Source organism: Tiliqua scincoides, chromosome 9, assembly GCF_035046505.1.
Source record: "Tiliqua scincoides isolate rTilSci1 chromosome 9, rTilSci1.hap2, whole genome shotgun sequence".
NCBI lineage: Eukaryota > Metazoa > Chordata > Lepidosauria > Squamata > Scincidae > Tiliqua > Tiliqua scincoides.
Window position 1 is genome coordinate 44,337,606 of NC_089829.1, and position 18,152 is coordinate 44,355,757.

At 47.6% G+C, this 18,152-nt stretch overlaps 1 protein-coding gene across 1 annotated transcript in view; it reads left to right on the forward strand.

The window, feature by feature from the left end:
- The window catches only part of CDH5 (cadherin 5), a 35,635-nt gene extending 30,764 nt beyond the window's left edge, over nt 1–4,871 (forward strand). Inside the window, exon 12 of the mRNA XM_066637053.1 lies at nt 1,833–4,871. Coding sequence (XP_066493150.1) covers nt 1,833–2,341 — 509 coding nt within the window. The 3' untranslated portion in view covers nt 2,342–4,871. The remainder of the gene's footprint in view (nt 1–1,832) is intronic.
- Nucleotides 4,872–18,152: the final 13,281 nt, after the last annotated feature.

Sequence of the window (18,152 nt, forward strand, 5' to 3'; positions counted from 1 at the left end):
CCATCAAATGATATAGCCAAAAAAACTCGCAGGGGCAGAGCTATGCTACATCACTATGCCCATTGTGCAGGATGTTGCCTAACCCAGTGCATGGGAGGAGGTCAAACATAGGGGTGACACGCTGGCTTCCTGCACAGGGTACCACAAACCCTAGTGATGCCACTGGTTACATGTTTTACAGAGACATAATTATTTCCCCTTTTTAAGGCTGTGAAGAGGCAATCATCTTTCAGCAGATGGGAAGCCAACAATCAAACAGTATGCGGGTTCCTTTTTCCTACCCCTATGTCTCTGATCCAACAGGTGTTGTAGATTGTACAACATGTCCCACCAGAGATCACAGCAGGATAAAATATAACCCATGCTTGTTGAAGGTGTGGGCATCGGGGGTTGGCCAGATTGGGCACTGACTGAGGACCCAAGCCAACAGTGGTCCCACCTGGCTGGGCCTGACATCTGAACCTTGTGATAACTATGGGTCAGGTGGCACCTTCAGGGTCCCAAACACAATGGTTCACTTGCCCTTTTGAAGATGTAAGGGATGCACCTGATTTTCCAGTTTCAAAGTAGGATCCCAAAGTAGTGGGCAGATGGTCTGGTCTAGAGGGTAGAGCCTCTGTTAGCCTGAAGATAACATCAGAAGGTTGCCAGTTCGAGGACACCGGCAGCTCCCTGAACGGCTGAGAATGGCGAGACCTTGAAGCAGCTGACAAGCCGAGCTGAGTGATTCCACCTGCTCTTGGTGTGAGCAAGAGTGTCTTGGCTGCCCTCCATGTGAGAGATGGAGCTGCTTGTCAGCCTGCGTGGGAGAACTGGAGGCCAGAAGTGAGGCCAAACCATGTGTTGGTTCTTGAAAGAGAGAACCTCTATGATTGTAAAAATCCCCTTGAGGGATTTAGAAACGCCTGCTTATGTAAACCGCCTTGAATAAAGTCAGAGGAGTAAGCCGATGACCAGAAAGGTGGTATATAAATACCTAGTTATTATTATTATTATTATTATTATTATTATTATTATTATTATTATTATTATTATTATTATTATTATCCAAGCTGCAAATCCGTTCCTTCAAGGGGAGGGAAACCCCATCCGGAATAGGTTGTAACTTCCATCTCCAGTCAATTCTACTGCCCAGCAGCTTCTTTGTTTTCCCTGGATTAAGTATCCCTTCATTAATCTACAGCAGGGATGTCCAAACATTTTAGCAGGAGGGCCACATCATCTCTCTGACACTATGTCGGGGAAAGAAATAAATTAATTTACATTTCAAATTTGAATAAATTTACATAAATGAATATATTCACAATGGAACTTATATGAATGAATGAAGGTCTTGCAATAGCTCAAGGCCTATAAAAGGCCTTGCACAAAGCAAGGCCAGCCTTTCCTTTGCTGCCACTGCTGCAGCACAGATGTGAAACAGCAAGCAGTGGAGGGAACCCTCATCCCACAGCTCACACAAAAGGTTGAACAGTTGGCCATCATGCTGAGAGCAGTTGCATCGGGCTAGCATGGGCTCCAGCAAGTCACTGGAGCGCCAGAGGCTCATTGGAGACTGGGGACTCCCTGAGGGCCGGATTGGTAGTTCTCAAGGGCCACAAGTGGCCCCAGGGCCGGGGTTTGGGCACTCCTGATCTACATCCAGACCTTAAGGTACTAGTTTAGAGTGCTATGACTGTAATCCAGTGCACACTTCCTTGGAAGTAAGTCATCAAACACTCCAGGGCTTCCTTCCAAGTAAACATGCATAGCATTGCACTGTATGCTTGCTTTGCTTCTCTGACTTGTAACTGATCTGTGGTTGCAATTAACGGCAACTGTTTTGCCTGCAGTGATTGTGTTGCTGATCATCCTGAGGAAGAGGTACAAGAGCAAGCCCAATGTTCTCCGGAAGAATGTGGCAGAGATCCATGAGCAGTTGGTGGCCTATGATGAAGAAGGAGGTGGAGAAATGGATACCACCAGTTACGACGTGTCGGTCCTCAATTCTGTCCGGCAAAGAGGGATGACATCACCACCGCTTACCCTGGAGCCCAGACCTTGCCTGTATTCTCAGGTTCAAAAGCCACCTGCAACCGGGCTCTCCAGCCCTCAGGAAATGGCCATGGTAATCGAAATGAAAAAAGACGAGGCCAACAACGACGGAGATTTGCTGCCGTACGACACTCTCCACATCTACGGCTACGAAGGCGCCGAGTCTGTCGCAGAATCTCTCAGCTCTTTGGGATCGGGATCCTCAGACTCGGATGCCGATTGTGACTTTCTGAACGGCTGGGGTCCCAGGTTTAAAATGTTAGCAGAGCTTTATGGACTGGAGTCTCAGGAGGATCTCGGGTACTAGTCCGACTGACGGCCCATTTTCCTTTCCTTCACCGTAGACAATCGCACAGAGAGACGTCTGGTTTCAGAAGACAAACACCCAGCTCTCCGTGCATTTTCAGAGCCAGCTTCTGCAACCAGGATCACAGAAATCAAACATGAATTATGAAACAGGCATGGCATTATGGGGAAAAATATTTCTCCTAAACATGGAAATCGTTTCAATATGCAGAATTGCTCTTGCCCTTTTACGTAAAAGCCTTGCTGGTGCTAGAGTTTCCCTGCTCTGTGAGCTATATTGTCACACAGTCCCTTGGTGGATTTCATTGTTGCTGCAACTCAGTGACAGAGTTCATTATCATTTCCATTTTATTGGGGGGGGGGAACGCAACTCAAGGATAGTGATTTGCCACACAACGCATTTTGGATGAACCTCCGATGAACCTCAATCTAGGACTCTCATGCCCAAAATGAAGATTCTCCTCCCTCCATGCTACCTCACCCAGGCATGTTCCCTTCTGTACACGTACAATCTGTCCATCAGAGACTCTGTAGTCCTCCATTCATGTCCACACTTTCTCTTCCACTCCATTCCCCTTTTCCTTTCTGAATTAAGAAGTGGGAGGAGACTGAGCCATGGACGCAGGTGGGTGGATGAAAGTGGGCACCCCAGGCACAAACCAGTCTCTCACCTTAGGCACCCACCTCAGATGACTTCCTGGGCAGGCCAGTCATTACTGGGCTGTTACATACAGTTGATTTGACTTCTCCATTCTGTTCTGCATTCACCACGTTCCCACATGGCACAAATAGTGAGGGAAAGGTTCAAACAATGCACTTAAGTTTCACGTGCATAACTTCTGAAAAGAGCATAAAATCAGATCAACAAGATTCTTGGTGCTTCCTTTGGTAACTGATTGTGCTACCTGAAGGAGGCACACTAAGAACATAAGAACAGCCCCACTGGATCAGGCCATAGGCCCATCTAGTCCAGCTTCCTGTATCTCACAGCGGCCCACCAAATGCCCCAAGGAGCACACCAGATAACACCAAATACACTATTTGAGGACCACTGCTCTGGGGCTGGCCTTGCTGACTGCAAAGGTAAGTGAGTGGCCTCGGGTAGTGAATTTAGGGGAGTGGCAGATTATAGCCCCCACCACTCCCACTGGTTCACCTCTGACATGTTGTTCAGCACTGCCAAGCCCTTGGCACCACTCTACAGGAGCTACCACTCTTATCCAACTCTATGGTGAAAAATTCCCCCTCCTCGTCATGCCTCTATTCTTCCTCCCCTGTAGCTGCCACCTCTACAGGGTACAATAGCACAGTCACTCCGCAGCAAAGAACAGGGATGCTGTAGCAGGAACAGCCAGGTAAGGGGTGGAGGATAAGTCTATATGGGAGGGGGAACGGGGATGCCAAAATATTGTGAGCTAGTACTGAGTGGCCTGTCCTAGCCAACCACGAGTTGCCTTTTTGTTTTTGTTCCTCTAACCTTTGTCCTTTGAAGAATCCTCCTAGTGGGTGTGAAAGATCCTCAGGAAGGCAGCAGAATTTCCTGCCATCCAGACATAGATGTAGCACTTGCTTGCAAAGTATTTTTTTTTTGTCTCCCATTTGTATGCAGGCGAAACTCGTACTTGCAAAGAACACAATTTTCAAACACAGTTGAAGAAATTCAGCTGCTTCAGGGAATTTTTCAAAGTTGAAAACTTCATTGACTGTGAAACTGTCTTTATATTTCTCTTCTCTTGATGCGGGTGTTTGGGCGTGTGAGTGAGTGAATGTGTGTTTCTATGGATAGTGTAAAAATGGGATGTGGCTCCCTCCGCATACATATTCATCCCTACTTTGACAGTTCCAAAACTGGACTAGTCGTTCCTTGCCAGGAGATCATTATTTCATATGCTGTCTAAGCAAGCCAAAAACTTGCTTAGCAGATTTCAGGGGGAACTTCAGCAAGCATAGACCCTCTCCTGCCTGGCTCAGAGAACTTCACCACGCACGAGCTATGCATACAGAGGTGGTCTCAGGGATCGGCAATGGGAATTTCTGAGGTCTCTGGACCTTCGGCAGTTGCCCCACTATGCCAAGCCAGGGCACTGAGCCCGAGTAGCCCCATCAGCTGCAGCCATATCACATCAGAATCGCCATCCTATTCACTGACCTGCCAATCTGGTCTGGGCATATGGTTCTGCTAAAGAATGTATTATAGACTGAAAATATTCCTACTAACAAAACTATGTCTATGTAAGTAACCCATTTGCTATCTAACCCATGGGATTAGCTATGCAATTATTTAGAGCAACTGTAGCGCCATCGGTAAACAATATCCAATTTTTTAAATATTCTATTATCCCTTTGTTTTTGTAATTGTACTCAGTTTGCATTGACGCTATTCTAAGGAGTCCTGGCCTTAATTTTCTACTGTACATCACTTAGTTTTGCACTGGATAGTTTCATTGTCTATTTATGTACTCTGTTGTTGCCGTGCATTCTTGTTGTGGTGTTGTTTTTTTTACCTACATAAAAGGCAACCTCAAGTTCAATTTTGTTTCTCTGCTCGCTGGTAAGATAGTAATTCAAGACAACAGTGCATTTGTGCATTTCCAGCAACAGCAAGAAAGCTTATTTATATCCTCCCTCCAAGGGGATCAGGGTGGTGTACATAGTTCCTCTACTCCTTTTGTACTCCCAGCAACCCTGAGAGGGAGTGACTGGCCCAAGGTCACCCAGGAAGTGTCATGGCTGAGCGAGGATTTGAACCTGGATCTTCCAGGATCTTCCAACTCCCAAACCACTCCACCATCCCAGCTTTCCAGAAAGTTCTGCGAACGGGAGGGGGGGAAGTGGCTTCTAGCATGTATCCTGCTGTGGGTGCAGAACTCAAATGATTTGGCCCATCACTTAGAGAAGGGATTTCTTGGCGCTGGTAACTGGCATCTATTTTCAGATAGAATTGACTAGTGCGGAGAAGCTCTGCTGCAATTAATTCTGCACTGAGATGGCCCATCCATGACACCTACATAGATGCAGGGGGAAGAAAAAGTAGCTGCTGTCGTCTCTTCCCTCTCCCCACCCACAAGACAGCTTAGAAAAGCTGCACAGCAAGCTGGAGCCCACCCCCATTGCTTTACATTACCTTATCTGAAGCTCTGCAACCACTCAAATATTCCACACCCTTGCTTTCCTTTTCAGAGAATTGCACTGGAAAATATTGTACTGTAATCCTTTTTTTTTTTCTTTCTTTCTAAAATGCATATCAAGTCTTTGGGGGGGGGAGAGGAGTTTGTTCTTAAAGGTATCTACCAAGAACTGTTTTTTCCCCCTTGCTTTCTAAAATCCATGGCCCAGGGGACAAAACATTTAGCTAACAAACACGGCTCTTTGCTAAATATGCTTTATGAAATAATTGCTAACATCTGGTATCTTTGTCAAACAAATTAGCAGGGAACAGATGCTGAATTATGCTTCACCCCTGGGCATCTTCCAAAATTATCAGCAGGTGATGTGACCTATTTTTTTTTTTTTTTACTTTAAAACTGCAAATAAGAATCTCTATCCCAGGGAATGAAGAACACCTGAAAAAGCTTTGTAGTGGCATCAGACATGCACATCATATTCACAGGGTGCCTGAATCGTCCATGGATATGAGCATGAGAAGAGTAGAGAATGGTTGGACTCACTCTCTCTGCTCCCCCATGTCAGCACACAATTACTAGTGGCCCTGGGAAAAACCCTGCACTGGGTCCCTGATGGTCTCCCTACCATCAGATGGTACATTGAGCTCTACGTGTATACAAATGACCCTTCCATGTGACCATACATGTTTGCATCCCACCCTTTCTCCATGGAACACAAGGTGCTGCACATGGAATTCCACACACACATTTTAGCCTCCCAACAAGATCTCATCTGATCTCGGAAGCTAAGCAGGGTCAGGCCTGGTTAGTACTTGGATGGGAGACCGCTTGGGAATTCTGGGTGCTGTAGGCTTATACCATGATCTTGGAAGCTAAGCAGGGTCAGGCCTGGTTAGTACTTGGATGGGAGACCACTTGGGAATACCGGGTGCTGTAGGCTTATACCATAAGAACATAAGAACAGCCCCACTGGATCAGGCCATAGGCCCATCTAGTCCAGCTTCCTGTATCTCACAGCGGCCCACCAAATGCCCCAGGGAGCACACCAGATAACAAGAGACCTCATCCTGGTGCTCTCCCCTACATCTGGCATTCTGACTTAACCCATTCCTAAAATCAGGAGGTTGCGCATACACATCATGGCTTGTACCCCATAATGGATTTTTCCTCCAGAAACTCGTCCAATCCCCTTTTAAAGGCGTCTAGGCTAGACGCCAGCACCACATCCTGTGGCAAGGAGTTCCACAGACCGACCACGCGCTGAGTAAAGAAATATTTTCTTTTGTCTGTCCTAACCCGCCCAACACTCAATTTTAGTGGATGTCCCCTGGTTCTGGTATTATGTGAGAGTGTAAAGAGCATCCCCCTATCCACTCTGTCCACCCCCTGCATAATTTTGTATGTCTCAATCATGTCCCCCCTCAAGCGTCTCTTTTCTAGGCTGAAGAGGCCCAAACGCCGTAGCCTTTCCTCATAAGGAAGGTGCCCCAGCCCCATAATCATCTTAGTCGCTCTCTTTTGCACCTTTTCCATTTCCACTATGTCTTTTTTGAGATGCGGTGACCAGAACTGGACACAATACTCCAGGTGTGGCCTTACCATAGATTTGTACAACGGCATTATAATACTAACCGTTTTGTTCTCAATACCCTTCCTAATGATCCCAAGCATAGAATTGGCCTTCTTCACTGCTGCCGCACATTGGGTCGACACTTTCATCGACCTGTCCACCACCACCCCAAGATCTCTCTCCTGATCTGTCACAGACAGCTCAGAACCCATCAGCCTATATCTAAAGTTTTGATTTTTTGCCCCAATGTGCATGACTTTACACTTACTGACATTGAAGCGCATCTGCCATTTTGCTGCCCATTCTGCCAGTCTGGAGAGATCCTTCTGGAGCTCCTCACAATCACTTCTGGTCTTTACCACTCAGAAAAGTTTGGTGTCATCTGCAAACTTAGCCACTTCACTGCTCAACCCTGTCTCCAGGTCATTTATGAAGAGGTTGAAAAGCACCGGTCCCAGGACAGATCCTTGGGGCACACCGCTTTTCACCTCTCTCCATTGTGAAAATTGCCCATTGACACCCACTCTCTGCTTCCTGGCCTCCAACCAGTTCTCAATCCACGAGAGGACCTGTCCTCTAATTCCCTGACTGTGGAGTTTTTTCAGTAGCCTTTGGTGAGGGACCGTGTCAAACGCCTTCTGAAAGTCCAGATATATAATGTCCACGGGTTCTCCCGCATCCACATGCCTGTTGACCTTTTCAAAGAATTCTATAAGGTTTGTGAGGCAAGACTTACCCTTACAGAAGCCATGCTGACTCTCCCTCAGCAAGGCCTGTTCGTCTATGTGTTTTGAGATCCTATCTTTGATGAGGCATTCCACCATCTTACCCGGTATAGATGTTAGGCTGACCGGCCTATAGTTTCCCGGGTCCCCCCTCTTTCCCTTTTTAAAAATAGGCGTGACATTTGCTATCCTCCAATCTTCTGGTACCGTGGCCGTTTTGAGGGACAAGTTGCATACCTTAGTCAAGAGATCTGCAACTTCATTCTTCAATTCCTTAATAACCCTTGGGTGGATGCCATCAGGGCCTGGTGACTTATTGATCTTTAATTTATCAATGAGGTCTGAAACATCTTCTCTTTTAACCTCTATCTGACTTAACTCCTCGGTCAGGAGGGGCCGTTCGGGCAGCGGTATCTGCCCGAGGTCTTCTGCCGTGAAGACAGATGCAAAGAACTTATTTAATTTCTCTGCCATCTCTAAGTCTCCTTTTATCTCCCCTTTCCCTCCCTCACCATCCAGAGGGCCAACCGCTTCTCTGGCGGGTTTCCTGCTTCTAACATATTTGAAGAAGCTTTTATTATTCCCCTTAATGTTGCTGGCCATGCGTTCCTCATAGTCTCGCTTGGCCTCCCCTATCACCTTCTTACATTTCTTTTGCCACAGTTTATGTTCCTTTTTATTCTCTTCATTAGGGCAAGACTTCCATTTACGGAAGGAAGCTTCCTTGCCCTTCACAGCCTCTCTAACTTGGCTGGTTAGCCATGCGGGCACTCTCCTGGATTTAGTGGAACCCTTCTTTCTTTGCGGTATACACCTCTGCTGGGCCTCTATTACTGTTGTTTTAAGCAGCCTCCATGCACTTTGGAGAGATTGGACTCTTTTTACCCTCCCTTTCAACCTCCTCCTAACCAGCCTCCTCATTTGAGGGAAGTCCGCCCGTCGGAAGTCAAGGGTTTTTGTTAGAGATTTGCCTGGTATTCTTCCCCCAACGTGCACGTCAAAACGGATCGCAGCATGATCACTGTTTCCCAATGGCTCAGTAACGTTTACATCTCTAACCAGGTCCTGCGTACCGCACAAAATTAAATCCAGAGTCACCTGTCCTCTGGTGGGCTCCGTGACTAGCTGATCTAAGCCACAGTCATTTAGCACGTCAAGAAATCCGGTTTCCTTATCGTGACCAGAACACAAATTGACCCAGTCAATATGAGGATAATTGAAGTCCCCCATGATTACAACCCTGTCCTTCCTTGTCACCTCCCTGATCTGTTTCCTCATTTCAAGGTCCCCATCAGATTTCTGGTCTGGAGGACGATAGCACACCCCCAGTATTACATCGCTGCTCAAGCCTGGTAATTTAACCCATAGAGATTCTACGGTGGAGTCGGACCCACCTTCAATCTCTACTTTGCTGGATTCTATCCCTTCCTTAACATAAAGGGCCACCCCACCTCCAACACGCCCCTGCCTGTCCCTCCTGTAGAGTTTATAGCCCGGGATTGCGGTATCCCACTGATTCTCCGCATTCCACCAGGTTTCCGTTATGCCCACTATGTCAATATTTTCCCTTGTCACCAGACATTCCAGTTCTCCCACCTTTGCTCGTAGACTTCGGGCATTCACATAAAAGCATTTATACACGGAATGCCCCAGGATGGGCTGCTTATTCGCTCCTTTGTCCCCGCATCCTCTCATTGTGCCAAACTGTCTATCACATCCCATCTCCCTACCTTCCCCAATTTCTTCTGCTACTCTGCCTTTGTCTTGTTGTTCTCTAACCTCCCCATCCTCATACCATAGGGATGAGGAGTCCCAAACCGGATGCCCCTCAGCTCCTGTCGGCCTTCCCCCAGGGATCAGTTTAAAAGCTGCTCTGCCACCTTTTTAATGTTATGCGCCAGCAGTCTGGTTCCATTCTAGTTCAAATGGAGCCCGTCCCTCTTGTACAGGCCCCGCTTGTCCCAAAACGTTCCCCAGTGCCTAACGAATCTAAACCCCTCCTCCCTACACCACCGTCTCATCCACGCATTGAGACCCCTGATCTCCGCCTGCCTAGCTGGCCCTGTGCGTGGAACAGGTAGCACTTCAGAGAACGCTACCTTTGAGGTCCTGGCTTTCAGCTTCCTGCCTAAAAGCCTAAATTTGGCCTCCAGGACCTCCCAGCTACACTTGCCCACGTCGTTGGTGCCGACATGCACCACAGCCGCTACCTCTCCCCCAGCACTGTCTACTAGCCTGTCTAGACGAGAAGTGATGTCCGCAACCTTCGCACCAGGCAGGCAAGTCACCATGCGGTCCTCACATCCGTCGCAAACCCCCCTCTCTATGTTTCTAATAATCGAATCCCCCACTACAAGAAGCCCCCGACCCCCCTCCCGCCGAGGAGTATCCCGAGTGCGCTCGGATACGGGCCCATCCCCTGGAGAAGGGATCCCCCCTAGGGGATTGCTTCCCTCCTCTCCAGGATGACGTCCTCCAGTCCCGAGACTTCCCACCCGGGCAGCCGAGGAGCTGCACGCCTGAGGTTGGGACGAAGCCTGATCGTCCCCAGAAGTCTCCCCACGGTCCTCCTCTGGCTGCCTGCGCTTCTCCAGGTCGGCCACCAAGGCTTCAAGGGAGCAGACGCGTTCCCTGAGAGCCTGGAGCTCCTTGCACCGAGGACACACCCATGACTTATGCCCCAGAGGCATATAATCATACATGTGGCACTCGATGCAGAACACTGGATAGCCCCCACTCTGCTGCTGGCTGTCTGACTGCATAGCTTTTTTTTTGTTGTTGTTGTTGTTTTATTTAGGGGTCCTTTTAAAAACCCTACACTGGATAGCAGCCCTTTTCTCTATGGAAGAGGAAGGGCAGTGTATGGGGCCCTGGCCTCCTCGCTCTGCTGCTGAACACGCCCAGATGCTAAACTCTTGTGCCTTACCTGGCACTTAGTTCCCGAGGCACTGGGTTCCCAGAGGCCACACGCGTCTGCAGAGAGCCTCACGCGATGGCCTGCCTAGCTTTATACTCCTGGCTGGCTCCTCCCCCCTCCTTCCTTCCTGATTGAAAGGGGGCTGGCCTTCCCAGGTGAGTTTACAAAAGCTCAGGAAGGCAAATGGCTGCTGATGGGCGTGACCTACTCTGCAGGCTCCTGAATGGACTGCTTGGATTAGCCTAATGGGGCTCTTAATGGGTTGGGAATTGGCCCTTCCTAGGTCCTTTCCCTCCTAGTTCTGTTCTCTTAGGCTGGACTGTTTTTGTAACCTCAAGCTAGTTTTTATTTGGGTTTGTTTGGGTTTTATTTGGGTTTTATTTGGGTTTGTTCAGTCTCTCTAGACTTTCGAGACTGAAGGTTGCCAACCAATCCTGTGAGATGGGTTAGATCTAAGGTCATAGAATGAGCTTTGTGGTCAATGAGCGGTGAGAACCAGGTCTCCTTGGTCAGAGCTGAACACACTTAACTGCTACACCACAATGAGTCTCACGTTTCGTTGGCTTGCTAACTGCACCATCAGAGCCTATGTATGAATTAATAATAATAATAACAACAACAACAACTCGGTATTTATATACCGCCTTTCTGGTCATCGGATTACTCCTCTGACTTTATTCAAGGCAGTTTACACAAGCAGGCATATCTAAATCCCTCAAGGGATTTTTACAAACATAGAGGTTCTCTCTTTCAAGAACCAACAACATTTCAGAATGGATCTTCCTGGTTTGGTCTCACTTCTGGCCTCTAGATCTCCCACACAGGCTGACAAGCAGCTCCATCTCTCACATGGAGGGCAGCCAAGACGCTTCTTGCTCATACCAAGAGCAGGTGGAATCACTGTCAGTTGTTTCAAGGGCATTCTCAGCCGTTCAGGGAGCTGCCGGTGTCCTCGAACTGGCGACCTTCTGATGTTTATCTTCGGGCTAACGGAGGCTCTACCCTCTAAACCAGCGTAGAGCCTGCCCATATGTGTGTGGGCTCTGCAAAGGTGTAACTAGGACAGAGCCTGCTCCAGGTGCTATACCAAATGGGGACACATGACTGCCCCAGGCTCCACCTTAGTTAGGGAGGAGGTGCTGGCAGCTGCACATCCCATTACTTCTCCTGGGGTGAAGAGGAGGAATACCTTCTAGGACCCCTCCTGCAAGGAGAACCCAGAAGTGACTTCACTACCCCAGGCAGTGGGGCAGTGTGTTACAGCTCTGGGGCTCAGTTCCAAACGTAGTCAGCCAGATCCATTACCTGATGCCACCTCAGACTTGTCATCATCACCACCACCCCCAAAAATTCAGAAAGAAACTTGCGGCCTCATACCTTGCTCCTTCCCCCATGACCCTTTTCAGCAACACAGAAAGCACAAGTCAGGTAAATGCATGGAGGTAAGGGGTAGGGTCAAGAGGTGCTATCCCACTCTTCCTCCCACTTTCCCCTGCATGCATATTCATGGACGCAGTTGCAAGGTCTCAGGTACTCACTGATCAATCAAAACGGTTGAGATATTTTCACAGGTGGTGGCGCCTTGGTTGGCAACCTTCAGTCTCGAAAGACTATGGTATAAGCCTACAGCACCCGGTATTCCCAGGCGGTCTCCCATCCAAGTACTAACCAGGCCTGACCCTGCTTAGCTTCCAAGATCGGGCATGTGCAGGGTAACAGTTGCTGCTAGGGCTAGCAAGCTGAAACACAAGGAGTTTATGACATCCTGATTGCTTAGGTTGTGAGCAGCACTTTGCATGCATAACCTTGAAGGAACCAAACCTGTAATCAAGTAATCAAGTAAGTAATACTGCAGATGGAGAAGACTGGGAGCCTTGCTTAACGCCCCTTGGCCAGTTCATCACCAAGGCAAGATTTGCAACAAAATTCTGGTTCACAGCTCAGTCGTGTAGCTACCACACTACAACAGACAAGCCATCTGCGGCACAGGTAGAGGCCGTAGCCCCCTGAGGCTGGGATGTTATGACATCATGATGTCAATAACATCTTCTGGGTTCTCTCCCAAGAAGTCACTTCCAGGTTCACCTCTCCTGAGAAAGTGCTGGTGGCAGCAGCCTTGAGTTCCAGCCTTGGAATCCTTGCAATTTGTCTCCCCTTCTCTGGATTGCCTCCTTGTGTTTCAGCAGCCTTGTGGTCTGGCTGCTGCCCACCCTTCCTTCTCCTCGTGAGGCTTGAGGACCTCCACTTGCTTGAATAGAAAAGGCTCAGTGGTGCCCCCCTTCACCTCAGGGCATGTGCCCTACCCGCCCCACCTTGGATATGCCACTGCGAGTCATACATGGGACAAATGACAGAGATCTGAGGATAGCTTGATTAGGGCTGACGAAAAATAAAAGCCTCTGACTTTTGAGGAAATCAGCATTTTCCAGGGTGCACACATGAATGAACGCTAGGTGGTGCTCAATTCAAGCAATACAATGACAAAACTATGCAGTTCTGCTTCTCTTTTCCTTGCCTTGACTCTATACATAGTTCTAACTTGCTTGGTCATCATGATATCATATTGCACACGGCCAGGGAGGTCTTTGGTTGGCCCCAGCTCTTGGGGTTCCTTAATGGGGCTGAGAGGAGACCATAGCAGAGCAAAAGGGACAAAGAAGGAACATCTGCCATAAACAGTAGCAGCTATATCTTGCCCCAGGTCTCTATAACCAGCCATACCCTGCCAAAGCCCAGATTAAAATCTATTTCATGCTCTTAGTCCTTCTTGTTTTACATTTGAAAACCTTCATCTCCTCCCTTCTTACTAAAGAGCAATTTACTTACTAATTAATAATTACTAATTCTAAGAACTAATTATGAGTTTGAATGCCATGAGGGAGATAAAGTGGGGTATAAATTTGTAAATAAGTAAATAAGAATAAAATAATTATCCCAGGCACGTTTACTTCCTCTTGTGTTAACGTGCAGGTGCAATCCGGATTGGGACCCTGTGCTCTGTTGCTGTTCTTTTTTTTTTTTAATTAATTTTTTAATTATTTTCCAAAATAAAAACAAACAACAAATATAAACAAACACAAACTCAATACACAACACACACACAAAACACAGAAACATACCATTGAATGGTACAGGCAATCATATATTAATATATCTAAATGCCCTATCTTACACATCTACAACTTCATTTTCAACCAAGCATAAAATGGTCTCCATTGCTCTATCCATGTCGGTTTATGCTGTTGATCCAAAATCTATGTAAGCCTATCCATTTCCACCACATTCATTATTTTCTCTATTAATTCATCTTTCGTTGGAATTTTAATATCTTTCCAGTACCTAGCATATAAAATCCTTTTTTTTGTATTGTATTGGCAACCTTAAGTCTCGAAAGACTATGGTATTGCGCTCTGAAAGGTGGTTCTGGCACAGCGTCTAGTGTGGCTGAAAAGGCCAATTTCATAAAATCCTGGCAGCAGTTAATATCATAATAACTAAATACACATCATTTTCTTTATCTATAATATCTAAGGTCTGCAATCCCTCCCTCTCCCCCTCCCCCTCTGCAAACTTCCGTTTGCCTCCTTCCTGCTCCAAAGTCCAGCAGGCTGCCAGGAGATGTGCTAACGACTACTGGCTCCAGCTCTGTTCCGAGATACAGATAGCAGCTGACACAGGCAACATCAAAGGGATGTATGATGGTATCAAGCAGGCCCTAGGTCCAACGCAGAAGAAAATTGCCCCTCTGAAGTCTGCCACAGGCGAGGTCATCCAGGATCGGGCGCAGCAGATAGAACACTGGGTGCAGCACTACTCTGAGCTATATTCCAGTGAAAATGTAGTCAGCGAAGAAGCGCTGAACAACATTGAGTGCCTGCCTGTGCTGGAAGAGCTTGACAGTGAACCAACCCTAGAAGAACTTCACGTGGCCCTGGACTCCCTTGCCTTTGGCAAGGCACCTGGAAAAGACAGCATCCCTGCTGAAGTCCTAAAGTGCTGCAAAGAGATCATCATCACTGAGCTGCATGAAATCCTTTGTCTCTGCTGGAGAGAAGGTGGAGTACCTCAAGACATGAGGGATGCAAACATCATCACGCTGTACAAGAACAAAGGCGACAGGGGTGACTGCAACAACTACCGTGGCATCTCTCTCCTTAGCATTGTAGGAAAGCTGTTTGCCCAAGTTGCACTAAAGAGGCTCCAGGTACTTGCAGAGAGCGTCTATCCAGAATCGCAGTGTGGATTCCGAGCCAACAGGTCCACCACTGACATGGTATTCTCCCTTAGACAACTGCAGGAGAAATGCAGGGAACAACGACAGCCACTCTTTATAGCCTTCATAGATCTCACAAAGGCTTTTGACCTGGTCAGCAGAGACGGCCTCTTCAAGATTCTCCCCAAGATCAGATGTCCACCCAGGCTCCTCAGCATCATCAGATCTTTCCACAAGGACATGAAGGGCACTGTTGTCTTCGATGGCTCCACATCAGACCCTTTTGACATCCGAAGCGGAGTGAAGCAGGGCTGTGTTCTTGCACCAACCTTGTTTGGGATTTTCTTCGCTGTCCTGCTGAAGCAGGCCTTTGGAACTACAACAGAAGGCATCTATCTCCGGACCAGATCAGACGGAAAGCTCTTCAACCTCTCCAGACTGAGAGCAAAATCCAAAGTCCAGCTGAAATGTCTGCGTGACTTCCTCTTTGCCGACGATGCAGCTGTCACTATCCACTCTGCCAAAGATCTCCAGCAGCTCATGGATCATTTTAGCAAGGCCTGCCAAGATTTTGGACTGACAATCAGCCTGAAGAAAACACAGGTCATGGTTCAGGATGTGGACTCACCTCCCTGCATTACAATCTCTGAGCATGAACTGGAGGTTGTCCATGACTTTGTGTACCTTGGCTCAACGATCTCCGACACTCTTTCTCTCAATACCGAGCTAAACAAGCGCATCGGTAAAGCAGCTACCACATTTTCCAGACTCACAAAGAGAGTCTGGTCCAACAAGAAGCTGACGGAACATACCAAGATCCAGGTCTACAGAGCTTGCGTCCTGAGTACACTTCTGTACTGCAGCGAGTGATGGACTCTTCGCTCACAACAGGAGAGGAAACTAAGCGCTTTCCACATGCGCTGCCTCCGATGCATTTTTGGCATCATCTGGCAGGACAAAGTTCCTAACAACACAGTCCTGGAACGTGCTGGAATCCCTAGCATGTATGCACTGCTGAAACAGAGACGCCTGCGTTGGCTCGGTCATGTTGTTAGAATGGATGATGGCCGGATCCCAAAGGATCTCCTCTATGGAGAACTCGTGCAAGGAAAGCACCCTACAGGTAGACCACAGCTGCGATATAAGGACATCTGCAAGAGGGATCTGAAGGCCTTAGGGATGGACCTCAACAGGTGGGAAACCCTGGCCTCTGAGCGGCCCGCTTGGAGGCAGGCTGTGCAGCATGGCCTTTCCCAGTTTGAAGAGACACTTGGCCAACAGTCTGAGGCTAAGAGGCAAAGAAAGAAGGCCCATAGCCAGGGAGACAGACCAGGGACAGACTGCACTTGCTCCCAGTTTGGAAGGGATTGTCACTCCCGGATTGGCCTTTTCAGCCACACTAGACGCTGTGCCAGAACCACCTTTCAGAGCGCAATACCATAGCCTTTCGAGACTGAAGGTTGCCAATACAAATATCTAAGGTGATATTAAGCAAAAATAACTCTGGTTTCAGTGGTATCGTAAATCAAACAGTCTCTTGTATTAGATTCCTTACCATTTTCCAGTATACTTGCATTTTTTTACATGGCCACCACATATGATAAAACGTCCCTTCTTCACATTTACACTTCCAACAATTTTTTGATATGTTCTGATTCATTTTTACCGGTTTTACTGGTGTCATGTACCATCTATAAAACATTTTATATACATTTTCTTTAAAATTTGTTGCTCTAGTAAATTTTATATTATATTTCCAAATATGTTCCCATTGTTCTAATGTAATATTATGGCCTATATTTTGCGCCCATTTTATCATACATTCTTTTATTGTTTCTTCATGCATCTCAAAATCCAATAGGAACATATACATTCTTTTGACATATTTTTCTTTTGTTTCTAAGAGTATTCTATCAAATGGTGTCTGTTCTAAATAGAATCCTTCAGATTCAATCCAAACTGCCCTGTTGCAGTTCTGACCTGAATTGTGTGCACCCCCATACACAGCTAAGTCACACGTGAAAAGAGAGGTTTCACTGAAGTCTGTAGGAATTTGAATATTGCAAACACTGTGAACTGAGGAGGGCATCAACCCAAGAAAAATTCATGCATGAAGACTTGTCTTCTCTTGCCTTTGCTTTTCATTTCATTCACCAGCAGCAGTGCCATAAATGTTAGTCTGGCCTGTGATTTAGCCTTTTGCACCACCAGACCTGGTGAGGCATTGCAAAAGGGATGGCTGAAGATCTGCCTATTTCTTCCTGCCACTTCCCTCCACCCCTTCAGCAGTGTTTCTGTAGACATCCATCCCTGCTGAGAGAAATAATAGGGCAATGCAAAAACCCACGGGGGTTGAAGTCTTTAAGAGCATTTTCTGTATGGGCTTATTTTTGTTTCTTCAGAGTAGTTGAAGTCTACAAAGTGAAGGAATGAATGGATCTTGTCACAATAGATGGTGAACCACGAACTGAGGCAAAACTGAGAGATAAACTGCATATAATGTTATGCTCAGGGCCAGCCCAAGTCATTTTGATGCCTGAGTCTGCATGCCAAATGCTACCCCCCATTGCACTAAGATCAATGGAATTTCCTCTCAGATAAGAAACTGGGGCGTCGTGATGCCCCAGCCTGTGAGCCCTGGCCTCTGCCCCCTTAAGGGGCAGGGGTAGCCTGAAGGCAGGGAGGAGGCAGCGGCTGGAGGCAGTGGCCTGGAAGAGGCAGCGGCCTGGAGGCAGGGAGGAGGCAGCTCCCAGGGGGGCTGCAGGGGCTTGGGTGCACTTACCCAAGCCTCCTGCAGCCTCCCCAGGCTACGGGGAGCCCAGCACGACCTGCAGCAGGGCTCTCTACAGCAATGAAAGTAAATGCTGAGTGATCGCGCTCCCGCTTTAGCATTTGTGGATTTGAATGTCCACGGATGCTGAGCCTGCAACGGAGGGCCTCAGAGGACCTCCCAGATGCAGCTGGAAGTGACTTTTACAGCGTTCTATAGTGGGGTCTCCTTATCTACAGTCTGCATCCACAGGGTTGAATAACTGCAAATGCTGAGCATCTGAATATCTGAGGGTATATGGTCCCCAGGTAAGCAATTGTGGCACCATATAGGCCCTCCCACAGAATTTTGTAAACATATCACTGAGTTGCAGGTAGTATTTACTTGTATTGAAAGTGCCTATTTAACACCTACCTAGCGCCTATATAGCACCTAACACCAACACCTACCTGGCATCTACCTGGCGCCTACCTAACATCTATCTCGCCTGTA